At 35.7% G+C, this 19323-nt stretch overlaps 2 protein-coding genes across 2 annotated transcripts; both read right to left on the bottom strand.

Moving 5' to 3' along the window:
• Positions 1-519: 519 nt before the first annotated feature.
• Positions 520-4599, bottom strand: LOC116125477 (deSI-like protein At4g17486). Its single transcript, XM_031411188.1, has 4 exons — positions 4366-4599; positions 2524-2776; positions 1606-1893; positions 520-1098 (listed from the first exon to the last, which is right to left on the bottom strand). The coding sequence occupies exons 2-4, from the start codon at positions 2732-2734 to the stop codon at positions 827-829; spliced, it is 771 nt and encodes a 256-aa protein (XP_031267048.1). The 5' UTR covers positions 2735-2776; positions 4366-4599; the 3' UTR covers positions 520-826.
• A 3571-nt stretch (positions 4600-8170) lies between these two features.
• On the bottom strand, positions 8171-11308 carry LOC116125478 (HVA22-like protein k). The gene is made up of 8 exons (XM_031411189.1): positions 11217-11308; positions 11011-11069; positions 10825-10922; positions 10272-10323; positions 9533-9596; positions 9129-9224; positions 8940-9012; positions 8171-8585 (listed from the first exon to the last, which is right to left on the bottom strand). The coding sequence occupies exons 1-8, from the start codon at positions 11232-11234 to the stop codon at positions 8428-8430; spliced, it is 618 nt and encodes a 205-aa protein (XP_031267049.1). The 5' UTR covers positions 11235-11308; the 3' UTR covers positions 8171-8427.
• Positions 11309-19323: the final 8015 nt, after the last annotated feature.

The following is a 19323-nucleotide window of genomic DNA, read 5'->3' as shown; positions in this document are numbered from 1 at the left end:
TCCATTTTCGATTTCGATATCGTTACGATCCTATATCACTATTATTCTATTTTTTGATCATCACTCACCAAAACCTCTCAAATCTTACTCTCGTCACCAATCGCCGACAATCAAGCGATTAAGATTTACGCAACCGTCCATCCTAAGTTAAATTCAGATCAATTCTCACCACCAAAATCCAACATTCTATCATCAAAAGACTCATCGACCTTCTCTCTTCAAAAGCCCCAACAGTCTGGACCAAATTTGTTCTCTATTCGCAACCAGAATATAAATTTAGGTAATAAAATAGTATTTAAAAGTCTGTAAATGAGAAAGTGTCATTAAACCGTTATTTGGATGGGAAAAAATAATCAACTCTTTACAAAATCCGAAAACCATGATCAATTTTTCCATTGTCAACTTAGAATTTTATAATATTATCGGATTTGTCACAATCCGAAGGTAATAATATTTATTAAATTGACTCGTATTATGTTTTCAATGCAACAGTTTAGAAATCACATTGACATGTGGGAATGTAGATGAGAAATCTCATGAAAATATTCCAGTAATAAATGGTGATACATTACAGGATGAAGAATGAGTACATGACTCTGTTTGTTACACATTATAAAGAGAACTAGCAAACTCCACACATGCTAGTAAAAACAGGAAAAAACACGAGTACAGCACTCTGTTTTCACAGTTTGAATCACAAACTTGACAGATTTTACATTTCAGAGGCTCACATAGGACAGGAGGTGATATCATCGACCGGATCCGAATTTCAGAGCAGATGCTGAAATTGGTACTTTTACAATTGATATGCATTGAAATGCAAGTGTCATAGTTTCTTCAATGAGGCATTTTTAGATAATTTCTTCATTGAGCCACTTTCAGACCTCTTCAACTCCCACGGCGGCAGGCAGCCTTTGTAGTGAGAGTGCAGAAACAATGAAGATATTGAGACTTCCTTATGAGGCATTGAGATTGATGACCAGCAACTAAAGGCAGTTCTTAGTCTCTTCTTCTCACTTTCACATCCTTGGAAATTAGGGTCATGTTGCACAGTGGTAGATTTAAGGCCTTCGGGAAGTATGCAGTTGCATAGTGAACCTACAAGGAAGACACAAAAAAAAAAAAAAAAAATTAATGATCCAAGATAACGGCATTTAGAAGATGCAAAATTACGAGGTCTGTAAAACCATAGTTGGGGCATGTAACAACAATATATCTCATCAATACCCAAAACTAAACTTTCCTAAGTAGGTGCTGAGATACTTATAATCACATTCACTTTGAAGTTATATATATTACTAAATCTGGTAATAGTTAATAGACCAAAGCATGATGTATGGGTGGCCTCGAGTACTTCTGCAGGCTCATGAATTTCCATGGTTGATGAACTACCCTAAGTGCAAGCTTCATTTTCCTTGAGAAAATTAGGTAGAATACTATTCAGAGTACAGGATAAATTCTGTCACAAACTGGAGAGGTAACATGTAGCAATGACAGGGTTTCAATCATTCATTTCTTAAGTCCTGAAATGTCTAAGCGACATTGATCCAACAAATGCATGGTCCAAATATGTTGTGAAATGAAGAAAAGATACATGTCAAATACCTATTCTTGCAAGACGATTTACCCATTTTGGAATTGGGTTCCCTGTTAGCTTATAACATATATCCTCACAGAAATGGTTGCAGTTCTTAGCAATCAAATGATATGTATCACCATTGTAGTTTGCAGACTGGCGCTCCATGAACTCTCTAAGCTCAACAGGATCCAAGCATGTTGTTCCCATGAATACTGACTTTCTAAACCTGAAGCCAGGGCACTGTCGTGGTTCAACATCAAAGACACCACTTGTTTGGTAATCATGTGCTCCAAAGGCATATTCTACACCATGGACTGAGAAAATGAGTAGAAACAGTCAGAACCCACAAAATTTTGAGATTGCATGATTAAAGAAGAAAACACAGAGAGCAGATTAAACACTTCTAAGATAAATAGATTACTGATGAGAAGATTAATCTGGATTCCATACTTAGAATTATATGGTAAGAAGATTAATCTGGATTCCATGCCATACTTTTTGTGAAGAACATAGGTCTAGATGTGTGTGCGTGTGTTGCATGTGATACATGCATGCCTGCCGGAGAGCCCATAATTTTTCCTTAGGGATGTGGAGCATCCACTTTAGAGAGAAAAAAGTAAGGATGCTTTCCTAATAAATGTCTTTCATGACTACTGTGTGAAACGGAACAATCGGATTCAGAGATGATTTGACTACCAGTGTAAACTCAGGAGTGATGTGATTCAGATAGAACATATCCGTGAATGAGTAGTGAGGGAATGACAAGAGACAGCCTCATGTAAAGGGAAAATGGAAAGACATGATTCACACAATTACCAGTACAAACCCAGTGATAATGTGAAGCATCTAATGATGGATGATCTTGGACTAACAAGAGAATATTCTAATTACAACAAAACAATTTTGAAACCAACTTTGAGGTCTAGAAAAGAGTGTAAGCTAACCTTCTACCCCAGTGTGAAAAATACCAACGCCTGCCCAGTAGACATAGCCATTGATTGGTGTCAAGTCATAAACATTCAAATAGACAGGCGTGTTTCCTGGACTAAAGCCTGCTGACTTCACTTTTGGGAACATGCAAAAACGGGTGGCCGAACTGCCTCGTAAACGGAGAGGTGCAACAGAGTTCCATCCATTCTTGAGTGCCAACTTCATGTTTGTGAGTGAAACCAGGAATCAATCGATACCAGTTCCAACCTGCAAGAAAGTATAACTATGAAAAGCTAAAAAAAAAAAAAAAAAAAAAAAAATTTGGTTGCAGGCACAAAAACCATGACAAGGAGCACTCATGAAATAAAATCCAAAAGGAATAAATTTAATAAGAATTATCAATAAACCTAAACTATTTTCGTCAACAATTCACCACCACTATCATTATTGCCAAGTAATAATATATTAGACAGCATTTCAACCTCACCTTGTATTCCTACCTTTTGAAATTAAAGGTACAATCTATCACATACAGTGGGAGCCACCTTGTCTTTGCACAGTCAAAAACTTCCTAATGCAAAAACTTCAAGTTGTCAAGTTAATTTTCACAACATAACATCTCAATTTTCTATTTCACTGATTCACTATATTGCAGGGCCACATCTCCTGTTCAATCACAAACCTCTTTTTGCCTCACATTCTTCTTTGCAAATTTTTCTAATTATTGGATTTAGAGCCAGATGAATAGTTCATATCAGCTGACTTTCCCTAGGTCAGTAGCTCAGGGAACCACCTCTACCATATTGGGACGAGAAGTGCTAGTCTTACAAAGACAAATACAAAGGAGGCATACAAAGACAATTGTTACCCTTGATCTTCATGATTTCTCTCTCTCTCTCTCTCTCCCTCTTTTTCCGTTCTTTCTTTGTTTTTTTCTTCTCTTTGTAGCCCTCTTTGTATAGGTCTTTGTAAGGATAGCATTTTTCTATTGGGACATGCATCAACTTCAATTATATCAATGTGGTGGGCATCCTTTTCAATGGTAAGTGAAATGATACATTGCTCAGATAAACAGTAGGCACAAATACCAGAGACTTAAAAGTCTACACAAAATAACTTAATTAGGATGCAAATTGCCAATTTGCCATATGCCCATATTTCCCTCCTCGTTTTGCCAATAGCCAATAGGTAAACTGGGAACAGTAACGATAATGTTCATAATTGGGGAAACAAGATATTTGAGATTCACAATCCTAAAAACATGTTGAGTCCTGATCCTAAATATGGTTAACCCACGAGGCAAAGATGAAGAGATTCACAATTCATCACAGTAAGCTCCAGATCCCATAGCAAAATTGCTTTTTTTTTTTTTTGAGTTAATAGATGTTAGGATAGCATAAAACTATAAAAGCAGCCAGAGTCGAGATTTTTTGTCTGTGGAGTAATTGGATTTTCAGCATCTATTGTTTAGATTAGAAAACAAGGCCACAGACTCACAGTCAACAGTAAAATTGAACAAAGAAAAGAAAGAAAAAAGAAAAAAAAGATGTATGAGAAAATGAGAAAACATTACACACAATGACAAAATGAACCACTCAATGAAGCAAATCAAATTCATAGGTAAATCCAGAAACAAAAGGACAAAAATTGTAAAGAGAGACCATCTCATACTAAAATTATCCAAACCATGATAAGCAACATAAATAAAGTAGAGAAGCATGAAAAAACAAATCAAGAAATCCAGAAAATGGGAAAACAAGCTAAACCCATCAAAGAAAAGCAGCAAATCAAAGGGAAAATGCAAAAATAAAACAAACCCATTACGAAAAAAATGAGAATCAAAGAGATCCACTTACCTTGTTAAAGAGGAGATTCAAGACAAGACTTCATTACAGCAGGAAGAAGATAATGTCAACACCAAAAATGCAAGGCAGCCATTAGTAAAGCAAAATAAGAGCACCTGAAAGTGGAGGAAAGTGTTTGAGTTGCCTTGTCTGAAACTGAAACTCACATTGATTTTGCTTATGGCATGTATGTTAAGTTATGTTTCTGTTGGTTTGGTCTTGTCTGGTACCAAAAAATAAAGAAAACAAAAACAAAAACAAAAAATTAAAGCTGGAAGGAGTGCTGAAATTACTGTCCTTTTCTGAGAGTCCAATAAGGAAAGAGAAGAATAAATAAAGAGAAATGAAAACTTAAAGAATAAACATAAAAAATCTTTCTCTGAAATTAGTATCTACCTAAAGGTGAAAAAGTAATCCCATTGACTGACTTGCTTGTGGAAAATTTATGATTACTGTTAAGAAACAATAATGAGTTTACATTTATTACTTATAATTTTATACTCTATTAAATGCAAGAAACTCATAAATATACATTAACTCATAATATATATATATATATTTTGTAGGCATGAGATGTTCGGGTCAATTTATACGTATCTCAATTAACGATCGGATAAATTTTTCGATGATCACTCTTATTAGGGCTTATAAAGACTCGAATTTAAGAATTCATGCTGGACTCTATTGCTCATTTATCATCGATCACCTGATGAAGTTTATCATGCATATTTTATTGACACATCATTATACAAAAAACCCTCTAAAATAGATAATGTATAATTAAATCAGGATACCCAATTCTGTTTGATTCAATATGAATTTATATAAATATAATGGGGATATGATAATTCTATATACTGATTGGTATTTTTTAAGGCTATGATTAAATGAGTTTTGGATGGAAGAGGGGGAAATAATTGAAATGAATTGTATTATTTGAGTATGAGTGGAGTGTTTGTCAGCATATGCAAATGTCGTGAAGAGAGAAAGCATGGAGATCTTCTTCTCTGATCTTATATGCATAAAGAAATACAAAAAAGTTTGGTCCTCGAATCTGGAGAAGCGTGATGATTTTAATAATTTTTTCTTCTCAAAAGTTTCATGAATGCCAAACACCCATGCCATGTAAGCATGAATTCACTGTTTCTTTATTACAGTTCACCATTTTCCCTGTTGACCACATTTTCTCTTAAAAGCAATTAGAATACTATTGAGGTTATCGAAAGAGCTTGGAACCATTATCTCTTACTGGACGAGTAGAGCGTTAAAGATTTTGATGTATTATTCAAGAAATCTTGGTTTGATTCTTCTGAATTGTTAGTAGCCTAATAAAAGTGATCATTAGAAGATTTACTCGATTAAACTTTAGACCCGAGGTTGTCGATAAAACAAACAGAGTAAGAGTTTGGGTATGCTTCAAATTAGAATCTTGATTAGGTAATAAATCGATTCAATGTAAGTTTATTATTGCTAAAGTAGTTTTGCTTGATCCTGCTGCAACATGGGAAAGCAACTCAGAATTGACTACAATTGGTTTCTTAATATTTTTATTGTACTAATTAAGAACGATTATTATAAATTATGATAATAAATTCCCATTAAGCATTCTCACAAAATCATCTTGTTCATTGTAGCGTTAGTTTGAAGCAATGCAGCAGCAGCAGCAGCCATTTGAGAGTCCTGATCAGTGTCATCCGAGCGGTTGATGCGTCTCCTAATTTGTTGGGGTAATTCGTTTTTCGATTTCAATTACTGAATTTGTGGTTTTTGAACGTGCGAGTTTTGAATTGAAGATTAATGGGTTATGCTCAGGATGCCCCATTGACATTCCAGGAGAGAAGAAAGGGTTCCTCACGAAAAGAGCATCAATTTGGTGAGAAACTGCAAGAACAACTCTGAGAAATGTTGTTGAGTAATGCTAATACAACAGGTGAAATTATAAAGGCAGCTTCAGATTTTAAAGGGTACTGCTTTTTCCCTTCTTTATGATGATCTTCTTTCATGTCATATTCCTTTGGGGTACATTTTTGAATTGCTTTGTTCAATTGTTGAACTTGAAGCATTTTGTATTTGATTTTGTTTCTATATAGTGCTGCAAATGTAAGTGATCAGGGTTTCTTAGATGAAAGTGAAGACAATGACCAAGTATGTAATAGTCTTTGATCTTCTTGTTGAACAGTTTAGCAAACTACTTTAATGCTTCTAATATTGTGTGAAATATGGTGGTTTTACTCATATTCCAGGTCTCTCTCTTTTGTTTTTCACAGAAAAATTTCACTGTCCAGCATAGTATCGCAAATCCGGATTTGCAGTTGCCGGAATCTGCAGAAAAAAAGGTAAAAACAACTCCAAGTTTGCCTTTTTTCCTCTCTCTATCCCATAAATACAACATTTGAATCAATAAAGAACCTTTTCTTCTATATCTATATCAATCGATATTATTCTATTCCAATTCCTTCCCAATACCTCTCAAGAAAAATCCCGAATTGGATCCCAAATTGACGGGTTAGTGTGAGCTTATCCATGCAGTGGTGAAAGTCCTGCTCTATTGGTTGGTTGTTCTCTGAATTTACTTTCGATTGTATCTGCTGACTTTCTTTCCGTTCCTTGGACAGGAGATACTTGAATTGAGAAAAGAAAGGAAGAGGCAATCTAATAGGGAGTCAGCAAAGAGGTCAAGAATGCGCAAACAGGTATGTTCATAAAATATTTGCATTCCTTCGTGTAACAGTTTCTGCTAAACTTCTTGCCGGTAACAGCTTATCTTGCTATATTCTGAAAAATGATGTTAATTGGGAAATATAACTTTCTCCATTTCTGATCATATTTCTTGTTTTATAGTTGGAATACTACTACACCAACAACCCTCTCTCACAAACTTTCTCTCACAACCTTGATGTGACAGCTCGCAATTAGTCAGTTCACAACGGGTCTCACATGAGTCTTGCATAAATCCAACTAATTAATTGCGAACTGACTAATTGTGAGTTGCCACGTCAGTGTTGTGAAAAAAAATTTGTGAGAAAAAGTTGTTAGTGTAGTATTACTCTTATAGTTATTAGGAACAAACCATTCCCTATTAAGAGAGCTGTGTTTTTTATAATGCTTGGATGTTGTAAAGTTGTCAAAATATCGGTAAAAAAGGTTCAGTCGATTCATTCATGGCTCGACTCTAATTCAAGTTTCGGATTCCAGGAAGAAATCAAAATATTAGAAGCACAAATGCAGGAGGTTAAAGCTCAGAGTTCCATGCTCAAGGATAAGCTATTGAGTCTTGCTGAGGAATGTGAAAAACTCAAAGATGAAAACAAATCCTTAATGGTTTGTTCCCTAAACCCTTTATTCTTTACTGTTAATTTTGTCTCTGCCGTTGAATTTTGTTTCTTTTGGCTACGTGACAGGTAGAGATAAAACAGATGGATAAGCCAGATGCATTTTCACAGTTCCTACAGTTACTGAATGGTGAAATCAATATAAGCAAACTTATTCCAAGCCTAGAATACTCAACACCTCATCAGAGTTCAGATTCATCGCCGTCAAACTCGAAAGATTGAAGCAACTCCAGACTAAAATTTTTCCGAAGGCCTATGCTAATTCTTGATTCATAGTTGTAAATAAAAGAAAAAGTCACTTTATGCAGATCTTAAATTTTATATAATGTAACTGAAAAACAAAATTGGTTCTTATACGATATATACCATTGGCAGAAACATTGTGCAAGTTTTAGTAAGTGTTCTTAAGGCCTGGGAAATTCACTCTTGAGTTTTTATGAAGCATTCTGGTAATATGTTCAATGCTCATAAAATGGAAAAAGAAATTAAAGCTATAAGAAACTACTAATATATGAACTGTTTAAAATTTACAGCTGGGATCTTCCATTCACTTTCCATTAAGATCTCTAGTTCAGTTTGCAATCCAAAACTTCTATATACCAACAGCACATTTACAGTAGAAAATTTGTTTATACTTTTTAGGCCATTTCTGGTGCAAAAACAAAGGCTACCACTGCCTAATCTGAGATGAGACAAAAGTTTGACCTGATGAGTGAAAGATTGACTTGTCAGTAGGAAAATGTCAATCTTCATCGTTTGGTTGGGGATCTGGAATTTGGGCAGTTAGACGTTCAGTGCCTTGATCTGGATGTGGATCCGGAATTTGTGCAGTTGGGCCTTCAATAGCATGATTCCCCTGCCTTGGCATGGGATGAATGACATCCTTAAATGTTTGGTTCACTGGAAAGGAAAGAAAATAAATTAGGTATATTAAATTCAAACAATTAAGGAGATAATGGAATCTAAATTAAATGCAGTTTCTGTATAAATGCAGACACAAAAAGAAAATGTGAGCACACTTGAGCTTAGTTGTTTCACAAGTTACAAATATTCACTAAATAGCCTTCAGCGTATCATATTTATATGGCTATTAGATGGGATCATGCAGTCATAGAAAATGAATATTGTAATTAGAATTTAAATCGATCATAAAAATGCCAAAAATGATAGATGTACGACAAAACTCCTTGTAAAATGCAATGTTGAAGTTCGGTATTAAATCTGGAGAAAACCCACGTTGGTCTGAATTCTCACCTAGTGACATAATTTCCATAAATACTGCCCCCACAAATTGAAATTCTGGTTGGTGCGCACTGACAAAGTTACTCTGCAGGTTCAGTAATCTATCAGATTTATATATTTGAACTCAAATCTGAATTAGCAATTGAGTGGCATGAAAGATCCATTTCTTCCACCATGATATGAAATTGCACAAATTCTTACCATTTGACGATATATAAAGTTCACAATCTGATCAAGTCTAGCTTGGTGTCTCAACAGAAATGGGCGGAGATGGCTCATATACATATGCCTTGCTCCCTGTTAAATGCCAAGCAGTCATCAAGCGGTAATCAATCAAAAAGCAGTAGTCAGAATTTATCAAACTTAGTTTATTTCGGCTATTTGGGGAAATGCTAGCATTTGCTAATCTAAATATATGTAAAAGAAGAAAAAAAATCAGCCAAACTAGGGGTACTAGCCAACTTTTAACAAAAATCAATTTCATATGATGGCAAAAGTGTATATGTTCAGTCCAAGCAATCATAAAGATCCTCCAAATGGTAAATTATGCAAGATTAAGTAACAAGTAAAAATCCTCTGCATATTAAAAACCAAGTCAAACTTACATTGCCAGGTGGAAGTTGTAGCCAAACTAGAAATGCAAACTTCACATGATAGTAGAGTGGAAACCTGATGAAACAGTTCAACAGTAGCTCGTTTAGATTGCAATTACACACTAAATGCATAAAGATGTAAAACCTAGAATTAAGGATGGGACTTCTCTCTCGACGAACGATCAAGCTCAACATTCTAAAAATAATAGTACACATGAGATAAGTAAGCAAATAGAACTTTACATCATATCCTGGAATCTAAAGTAGAATTCAGTTTCCCAAAGCTTTAAATGGAAAAGGCTACACAGATCATGAAACCCAACTGGCAAGTTGAATTCAAACTGAACACAGAGAAATTAAAGAAATTATAAATGTCATACAATTTACAGCAGATCTTCAAACAATGAAGGACAAATATTTTACCACATTAAATTCACAGAGATTACAGAAACAGAAACGAGTTTAACTCAACAATTTCATTTATGTAAAATCTTTAAGACCTTAGCCCTAAGCAGGATGTTGGTCCATATGGCACAATAATCTTCATAAGAATGCACAACCCTGTTTTTGTCATTTGCTTCTTTAAATTTCTCAAGTTCTATGAAAAACCAATACTCATCTCTTTGTGCTATAATTTGTTTTAATCATCTAACAATGACATAGAGGTACAGCTGGTTTAATTTGCAAAATCATTAAAACCTTATTTTCCAGTATAAAAATGACAGAAAAAAAGGGGGACAAAAAACTTTACCAGTATAGAATCTTGTCTGCAAACACTTCTGCAGCCCTAAAAGATCCATATACTGCAAGTAGTCCAAGGTCCAATGTTAAGTAAAAAAAAATAATAAAGAAGCTCATGCACTCCAACGAACATGGAGCATAACAATCAATCAAACACATAATGAATTATTTATTAGATCCTTCCTCTCAAACCCTTACCCAGTCACTCTAAATCTTAATTTCTGCAACTACATCCATTAAAAAATGTATTACCCCATCCTACTTATAAGATAAACAAATTTAAGATAAAGCAAGTTAGCAAACCATTTAAACAGCTTAAAAGTGCTGCACAAAGCAATACATTTAGAAGAAGAATTTAAACAAAAAAAAAAAAAAAAAAACCAAAAAGCTCACTGCAACACTATACTTTTAAATTATAAAGTGATTCTCACCGTGCTTAGTTTTATAGTCTTCGCTCTCCACATATAACTAAATTAGTGATATAAGTACCAAAGGAACTTTAAAAAAGAGAATGAAAAAAAGAAAAAAAAGGAAAAAAAAAAGTGACAGTAATGGGTATATACCAGTCCAATAAAGTAGCCACCTTCGTTGTTCATCGCGATTATCGTTCTCAATAGCTTTAAACGTTGAATAAGCGGGTAAAACAGTCCCCACACCACAACTGCACCAACAAAATCCATTTATTATAAACGCTTTCAATTCATAAACCCATCTCCATTTCATTTAACTAACAACATTTTACTTCTTACCATGCTGTACGCATAACAATATTGGAGCTAATTGGACTTAGAAGCAATCCCAAACCCACCTGTTTGGATTAAAAGAACTATCAATAACTCAGGATTTCTATTTCAATCATGCTTTAAAATGATTCATTGCAAACAAAACAATAGTAAAACCCTAATCCGAGATTAAAAGAAAATTAAGCATTAGAGATAGAATAAGAATTACTGACCTCTCTTGGCAGTTCCATTTGCACGTAATAACTGGAATTGGACCCAGAGACTGAGAGAGAGTCCCTTTTTTTCAAATAAGAAGGAGATAACAAGGTGACAACAGAGAGGGTTCCTTTCAACAACCAATCCTGAGTTTTCAGAAAATATCAATCACATACATAAATTAAATTGGGATGTCATTTAGTCACCCCATGTTTTAAAAACTTGTTAAAAGACCACCCTCGAAGCTAATACAATCCATTTCATTGCCCATGGCCCTGTATATCAAATGTGTTAAATGAGCTAACATAAGTGGATGATCATGACAGTGTAATTAACGTAATGTTACACATCCAAACTGAAAAAATAAATTTCTCATCTTAAATATTGCCTCGTCTCAAGTCACGTTAACATATCACTTTCATTTGTACGTCAATACCACATATTCGAAGACGATAATCTTGGGATATCACTTAGAATGTATAGCATTATTCTTTAACACACATACATTCGGCAAATACAAACTATTCCATAACCCACATACATAGAGATACAGACGTCAGCAAACTTCAATAAGAACATTAACAAATGAACACAAACGTCACTTCAATAAGAACATTAACAAATGAACACAAACAATAACAATGCTGTTAGGCAGTAAATCCATGCAGCATGAATTCACGTCACGTGTCCCAAGACTATAAGTGTACTCATGTCATGTATCACTCTATCAGAGGTTTTGAAAATCTATTATGCCATGTGTCATTCTATCAGAGGTTTACTTCACTAGTAAGTTTATTTGTGCAATAATATATATATTGATCTCTCACCTTAATTGGGGGATCTTCTTACCCTATTCTAAACTGTCTGATTCAGATTGAGAAAGAACTTTTCTTGTACACGAAAAACACATAAGAAAAGTAATACAATAATAGTGGACGTATGATTTGCATTTTGTATCCGAACCATTTTAAAGGTTATTTTATTTTTTATTTTTAGACTGATTTAACATTAAAATACTAGTTTACTACAAACCCTTTACATAGATTTCGCCAAGAAATTTACGTATTTCTCGTTAATGTAAAAACTGCATCAACAAATGCAAACAACACTAACCATAAAATTAAAGATGTTAATTTGAGTCTTATTCAGAATAGCAACCTCATGAAACAGTAACAAACATCACAACAATAAAACCCAATGAACAAAACCACACACCAACTTTCAAGCTTAAGTTAACTCTGGCTGCAGGCAAGTTGGGGTTTGTTTTTTAATGTGTTTTTTTGTTTATGTCATGCCTTTGACTGTCTTAGTTCAGGGTTTTTATTTTTTTTTCTGATAATAATATTGTTTACTTCTTGTTAAAGAAAATTAACTAACACTCTAACAGGGTGTATTTTGAAAAGTTTATGAAATGTCTGGGGTGGGTAGGTTATTAAAATCTTTAGGGGAAATCAAGTTATTATCACCAATTAAACCTGTCAAATTTCAGCATGGCTGAGTCTTGTAGATGGTTGGTGTGTTAAACTAATTTAAGTGATTAGTATTGTCAAATGTAAAGGTAAAAAAGCATAATGAAAACAATAACAATACCCAGTTGTATCATTTTTCATCATTCATAAGGGTCTTTAAGACCTTGACAGAGATGCATAGCCACAGAATCAAGTGTTAAACAATTGTTGAAGTTATGAAAATAAATTACAACTTATGGAATCTGGGAATCGAGCTCCTCGATGTAGCATGTTTTACTATGTCTGGATAAGTCTTGGTTTGTTCCTCAATCCATAGCCACATATCAGTATAACTGGGAAAGTGGAGCAAAATGCTGACTGTTTGGGAGAGCTGAACCTGGGCATTGGGTGCATATATTCCAAGCAAGAAAAGCAATCTGTTTTCTGAAGGAGTTGTCATTCCAAACCAATCCGAATTCCAGTGGAAGCACTAGCATCTTCTTAGGAGACAGGGAGTTTGGTAGTACCCTTGTGTTGTTGTTAAGTGTTTGCTAGGCCTTCAACAGCCTTTCTTACCGAAACTCTTGCCAGTCTCGCCTCCTGTTTCATCATGAAAAATACACTCCTTTTATTGATATATCTAATAGTCATTTGAGATATATTTTGTCATGACTAAATAAATAATAGTATGATGATCAGAGATCACAATTGAGAATAGAAAACTTTGTTAGACAGAGCACAGTCAGAAGCTAGGACATTTTTGTGCATGTGTTGTGCGCCATGCAAAGAGAAGTAGTGGAGGGACATCCTATGTGTATGTCCTCTCTCTCCAACAGCAGAAGCAGGATGTAGATATTGCAGCCTCATTGAGTTATCTTGGTCTCATTTTGAGAATAGAAAACGTTGTTAGACAGAGCACAGTCAGAAACTAGGACATTTTTGTGCATGTGGTGTGCGCCATGAAAAGAGAAAGTGTTCCAGAAATGAGACATGTACTTACAGTGGAGGGACATCCTATGTGTATGTCCTCTGTCTCCAACAGCAGAAGCAGGATGTAGATATTGCAGCCTCATTGAGTTATCTTTGTCTCATTTTGCTGCTTTTACATGTTGATTGTCTCCTCCAAGCTTCTAATGAAAGCAGCACAAATGAATACATTAGGAAGGATATGTACAGAGAATATAAATATAGATTAAAAATTTCTGTAGAAAGTGTATTGATTGCTGAAGTCTATGGTTTTCAAGTAAAATATTAAAAGGAGAAGAAAGATAAAAATCCATATATGCCAGGAAATGCTGATGCCTTTGATACATATAGTGGGCAAATACATCTGCTAGAGAGTTTGTCCCAAAGACATTGTTGCTTCAAGAAATCGTATTTATGTAGAAAAAGAAAATCCCCATCCTGACCTGGCACTCAGTACCGCCAAATGCAAAGTCTAAATTCCTAAACTGCATGCTTGAATTATTGCACACGAAACCATTGGCAACAAAAAAAAAAAACAAATATCAATGCCTTGAAGGCTTGACCTTAAAATTGAAAATATATTGAAGCACAAATAAAGGGGGATACAAGGGCCTACTTAGGAAGATATGATTACTTTCTGTATCCTATGTAACGCCCCACCTGAGGTACGTAGTTATTGTTTCCTCTTTCGCTCTTATTTGAGTTGGTTTTGGTAATATTGTTTGATTGAGGTGTGTCGAATGCTTGCCCTGAAATTGGTTGAAAATAGAAGAAGTTTAGTGTTTCAGTCTTCGCCGGGGCGAAGAAGAATCTCGCCGCGGCGAAGAGGTGTTGAAGCACGGGGAAGCTGCTGGACAGTTTTGCCGCGCGACAGAAGTTCTCTCGCGCGGCGACAGGCCGATTAAAATGTTTGTAAGTTTTAGATATTTTCTTCCTAAGGGCTATTGACCATTCTACCCTAATTAGCAGGAAAAGGGGAGTTAATTGTAGGATTTTTCATGGAGATTATGTTGATATGGGGTGAGTTTGTAATGAATCAAAGAATATAGATGGAATTCCTAAAGAAGAGTAAGGGCAAAATGGGAATGCTTTGGTATAAATTTCATTAAAAGGAATTAAGAGTTAGCAAACCCCTCATTCTTCTTCTAAAACGCAGCTCTCTATTCTTGTTCCTCTCAACTTCTCTTTTCTTTGATCAAGGAGTTCCAAGGGGTTTTTGAAGTGATTTGGGGTAGAAAATCAACCTAAGGCTTCCTAAGGTAAGGATTCTTACTTTGGTTGTGTAACTTTGTGAGTTTTAGCTATATTGAAGTTAAGGGTTTTTGTTCTTTGGTGAGTAGAGAAAAGTCAAGCAAACCAAGTGAAAGAGAAGATTGGTGAAGTCTCTCCATAACAAGGTAAGTAAACCCCAACCAAGTTGGATTTAAGAATTTTCTTGATTAGGGTTTTGATAGAAATGATGTATGTATGTGATTACATGTGATATGCCATGTAGGAGGTTTAAATAGAGTTCCTATGCCTTGTGATTGTTCATATCTTGCAATATGAGGAATGAGTTGTTGGGTTGGAAAGGTAGTTTGAGGGAATTGAAGGGGTGTCATGGATCCCTTTTTGGAAGTGCTTTCTTTGACAGGTTTTATGGTTATGTGAGGGGTTTTTTTCCCATTTTGGATGGTTAGAGAAAGACTTAAATCATTGCTATAGTAGAGTTTTATGATGCACTTGAGTTGTTTGAGAAATGCCTAGTAGAGGTTTGAGTATGAGTAGTGAACCTTAATTCTTGCAACATTGCTGTTGGCATTTCATAAGTGCATTAGTAGTGATGAACCATCCATAGGCACTAATTGTGCATTAAAAGTGACCTAAGAAAGTGTAGGAAAATTTTGTATGCAATCCCCCATGAGTAGAGAGCTTGGTGGGTACAACTACTCTAAGGGTAGAGAGAATTGAAAAATGTTAGAATGAGTGAATTAGAAGAGTAGTATAGTTGGGTTGATGCTTTGTGATCATCACCCGACAGTCATGGGAATCGGGTTGATGCTCTGTGATCACCCCCCGAATAGCCATTAGAGATGGGGTTGATGCTTTGTGCGTCACCCGATAAGTAATAGAAACGGATGGATGCTTTGTGACCACCACCGGTTAGTTATTAGATAAGTAGGTTGATGCTTTGTGATCATCATCCGACATTTAGTAGAGTGGGTTGATGCTTTGGATCAGCACCCGACAGTGACTAGAGAGGGTTAATGCTTGGTGATCGTTACGCCAAGTCATGAGAAGCGGGTAGATGCTAGGTGGTCTCCACCCGATAGTTAAGAAAACTGAGTGGTGCTTTGTGATCCTCATTCGGTAGTCACTAAGAACGGGTTGGTAGTGTGAATTCCACCCGATAGTCATGGAGAGTGAGATGGTGCTGTGTGAACACCATCCGGCCGTACCTCCGGTAAGATGAGGCCATGATGTTTAGTGGAAACGAAATAGAAACGAAATAGTATAAGAAAGAATTAAGCGTTTACATCGGGGAAGACAGATAGAGGGTTTTACTTACTGACATTATTTGTGCTCACCCCGTTATTTTCCTTTGTGGATGCAGGTCTGGTGTTGATGCAGTCGGAGGGGCATCGGCAAGCGAGGAGCAATAGCTACACTGTTTCCCCTGTTTTGTCTTTTAAAAATGAATCTTTTGTAAACAGTACTCTTTGTGTATAAAAGACATATGAATTATAATGAAAAGAAAACTTTGGGCCCAATTTTCTATTGAAATGTGCATGCATTTTATTAGTTTTCAGCAGTTGTTACATCCTAACTTGAATAAACAACATAATATTGATGGCAGATCCAACCTCACTGCAGTACAAATCACACAAACTTCCCAAGCAAATGTGACTGTCACAGGTGTTACATGCCAAGTTGTTCATAAATAATGTTCAACAGTTTCATATAGTTCTGCAGTCAACTGGCTAACATTGAAAATATTGTCTGTTTTGGAGTGAGATCTATCACCAGAGGTAAATATATGAATTACATTTTCCACAAACATCCAGCTGCAACCAGGAAATTTCTTCCCTTCCCTCATTTGCTTCCTTATCCTTCATGTCAGCCCAATTTTCTCTGCCGCATGGCATTAGCCAACTGCATACCGAGCCCCATTACCCCCTTCCATCCTAAGAATTTTCCTCTACTCTCTAGCAGGTTTTGCATTCTTATTTAGCTACACACATTCAAAATTACCCCAAGATTACTGGATCCTGTTCTATGGGTATCTTTATGAATTCTAGGCCTCTCAGCTGATTTGCCCTTCCATAACAGATCAAACATGCATAATGGTCTATCTGGGCAAAATGTTGTAATCTACTGTCATGGAATTAAATACTTTTCACCCAATTCTACCAAACCACAGTGACGACAAGCCGATAGGATTGCAAGAAATGTAACCATATAGGTTTGATTCCGTTCCTAACATTTCCTCAAACAACTGAATAGCTTTGATTTCATGCCCATGGTGAGCATAACCAGATATCATTACATTGTACAGGATTGTGTCAGTTCAGCAACACTTTGGAAAACTGTTTCTGCATATGTCAGATTCCCCATTTGAATAAATGTCAACACCGTGCTAATCAATTTCTCATCATCTCAAGACCCATTCTCAACTATAAGCATGTATCTCCATTCCAGGATTCAGGGCAGCTTGTAGCGCACAGGGCCCAGCACACGAAAAGAATCGGAGGTTCGAAAACCATTGCTCCTAGACATAAATCACTAAAAAGTGCAAATACAGGCTCGGATTGCCTTGCTTGACATACCCAGAAAAACAAGCTGTCCAAACAACCACATTTTCTCTGCTAATGAATCAAAAAACCTCCTAGCTTCCACCATGTTGCCTTGCGATGAATACCCCAGAATTAATGAAGTGATTGAAAATGGGTTCTCAACTCCACTCATCAAATGTATCAATCACGCATACTTCATGTTTTCACACTTGCAGTACACATCAACAATGCCACTAGTAATGAATGGATTTGAAATAAATCGATTCTTCAAGGCCCAGGCATGAACTCTTCCACACTTCAAACTTCTCAAACCAGAACACTCACAAACACTTGCAAATGTATGCTCATTCCATCCAACCCCATTCTCTGTCATACTAACAAACAACTTAAACCCTCTTCCTTAACCATTCTGTACATAACCCAAATCAAAGTATTCCAAGAAACCACATTATTCAACTCAGGTGCCGTCTGAAAGATCTTCAAAGCCATTTCCATCTCGCCTTCTCTCAACATGCTGCCACCATGGTTTTTGCAAACCAAATTAACCCACGCCATCACTCCTATTGAAAACCATACGCATCCTCAAAAACTGCACACTTTGAATACATATCAATAAGAGAACTCACAGCGAACCACTAACATCCTCGCTCGTCTCACCATAAACGTATGCAACTGTCTTCCATAACCTACATTCAATAAATTGGCACACAAGTTAAGCATTATGTAGCAGTAAACTCATCATCTTTATATTTTCACATCATTTTGCATTTCTTGAAACAAATTAGCGACTCAGCTTATACCCATCTGCACTCACTAAACCAGATAACATTGAATTATAAGTTACCAAATCCTTGGGAGGAGCGGAGTCAATAATGCCCGCGCTTGTTTTAAGTTCTGGGATTTATATGGGCTGAAATCATCGTGTTCCATGAGACGACATTTCTCTCAGCATTTCATCGAACAGTTTTTGAGATTCACATAAAAAGTTGTGTTTCGAGTAGACATGAATGAGCTGGTTTGTGGGAAAGTGGGTAGCGTGAAACCGGCTTTAATGGTTGTACATGGTACACTAGAGCATCTCTCTAACGACTCATCATACAATATGCTGTGGTATTAAAAGCTTGGCTTCAAGACCCAAATCCGAAGCACACAAGAGACCGTAAATTTGTACCTCAGTTTTAACGTTCTAATCACGGTGTTAAATAAAAAACAAACTAGATTTAAACTATATAAGAAAAAAATTGTATTTTAGTGTATTGTTGAATTGAATAGAATATAGAGTATATAAATTATTCCGACAATATTTGAAATATATTCCCTTTTATTTCGTTTATCATTACTTTTAAATTATTCAAATATGTTAATTGAGTTTTATTATGTTATAATAAAATTAGTTTGTATAAAAAATCCTTAGATCTGTTTTTGTTTTTTGTTTTTGTTTTTTTTTTTTTTTTTAACTAACCAATTTATGCCATCTTGATTAATTCTTATGGGAGACTACATAGACTCAGAGAAATCGAACTTGAGACTGTGCATCTATTCCATTATCCCGATTACAAACCTCCATGCCAACAGCAGGCCAAACACTGCAGACCGTCGTCCGAAAGTCGTGAGTCGCTAAAAATGACGAGTCGCTGGAGGCTTCGGGAGGCTTTGATATGACCTTTCTAGCCATATTGATGGCCGAAACGGCCATATCAAACTAGATCTGGCCATTTCCGACAAGATCTAGTCTGATATGACCGTTTTCGACCATCAATATGGCCAGAAACAACCATACGGAGCCTCCGATCACAGTGGACTACTCAAGGCAATTTCGATGGTGGTTTGCAGTGGTGGGGGTGATTTTGTTTAAAATCAAAGTTTATATAAGCAGGGGTGTTTTAGCTAAATCTGAAAATTGGGGTTAAAAAAAATTCAAAAATAATAATAAAAAT

The sequence above is a fragment of the Pistacia vera genome, unplaced genomic scaffold (assembly GCF_008641045.1).
Source record: "Pistacia vera cultivar Batoury unplaced genomic scaffold, PisVer_v2 Contig166, whole genome shotgun sequence".
In the NCBI taxonomy this organism is placed as follows: Eukaryota; Viridiplantae; Streptophyta; class Magnoliopsida; order Sapindales; family Anacardiaceae; genus Pistacia; species Pistacia vera.
The sequence above is the reverse complement of the archived record's forward strand: the minus strand, read 5'-3'. Positions and strand labels throughout refer to the sequence as shown.

Excerpts from the sequence above, each read along its gene's own strand:
- LOC116125477 (XM_031411188.1), bottom strand. The coding sequence starts at position 2,734 with ATGAAGTTGGCACTCAAGAATGGATGGAACTCTGTTGCACCTCTCCGT. Across the intron at positions 1,894-2,523 it reads TTTTCACACTGGGGTAGAAG|TCCATGGTGTAGAATATGCC; the intron begins GTTAGCTTACAC and ends TCATTTTCTCAG. Across the intron at positions 1,099-1,605 it reads AAATCGTCTTGCAAGAATAG|GTTCACTATGCAACTGCATA; the intron begins GTATTTGACATG and ends TCTTCCTTGTAG.
- LOC116125478 (XM_031411189.1), bottom strand. Across the intron at positions 9,225-9,532 it reads TACAACTTCCACCTGGCAAT|GGAGCAAGGCATATGTATAT; the intron begins GTAAGTTTGACT and ends GGCATTTAACAG. Across the intron at positions 8,586-8,939 it reads TATGGAAATTATGTCACTAG|TGAACCAAACATTTAAGGAT; the intron begins GTGAGAATTCAG and ends TTTCCTTTCCAG.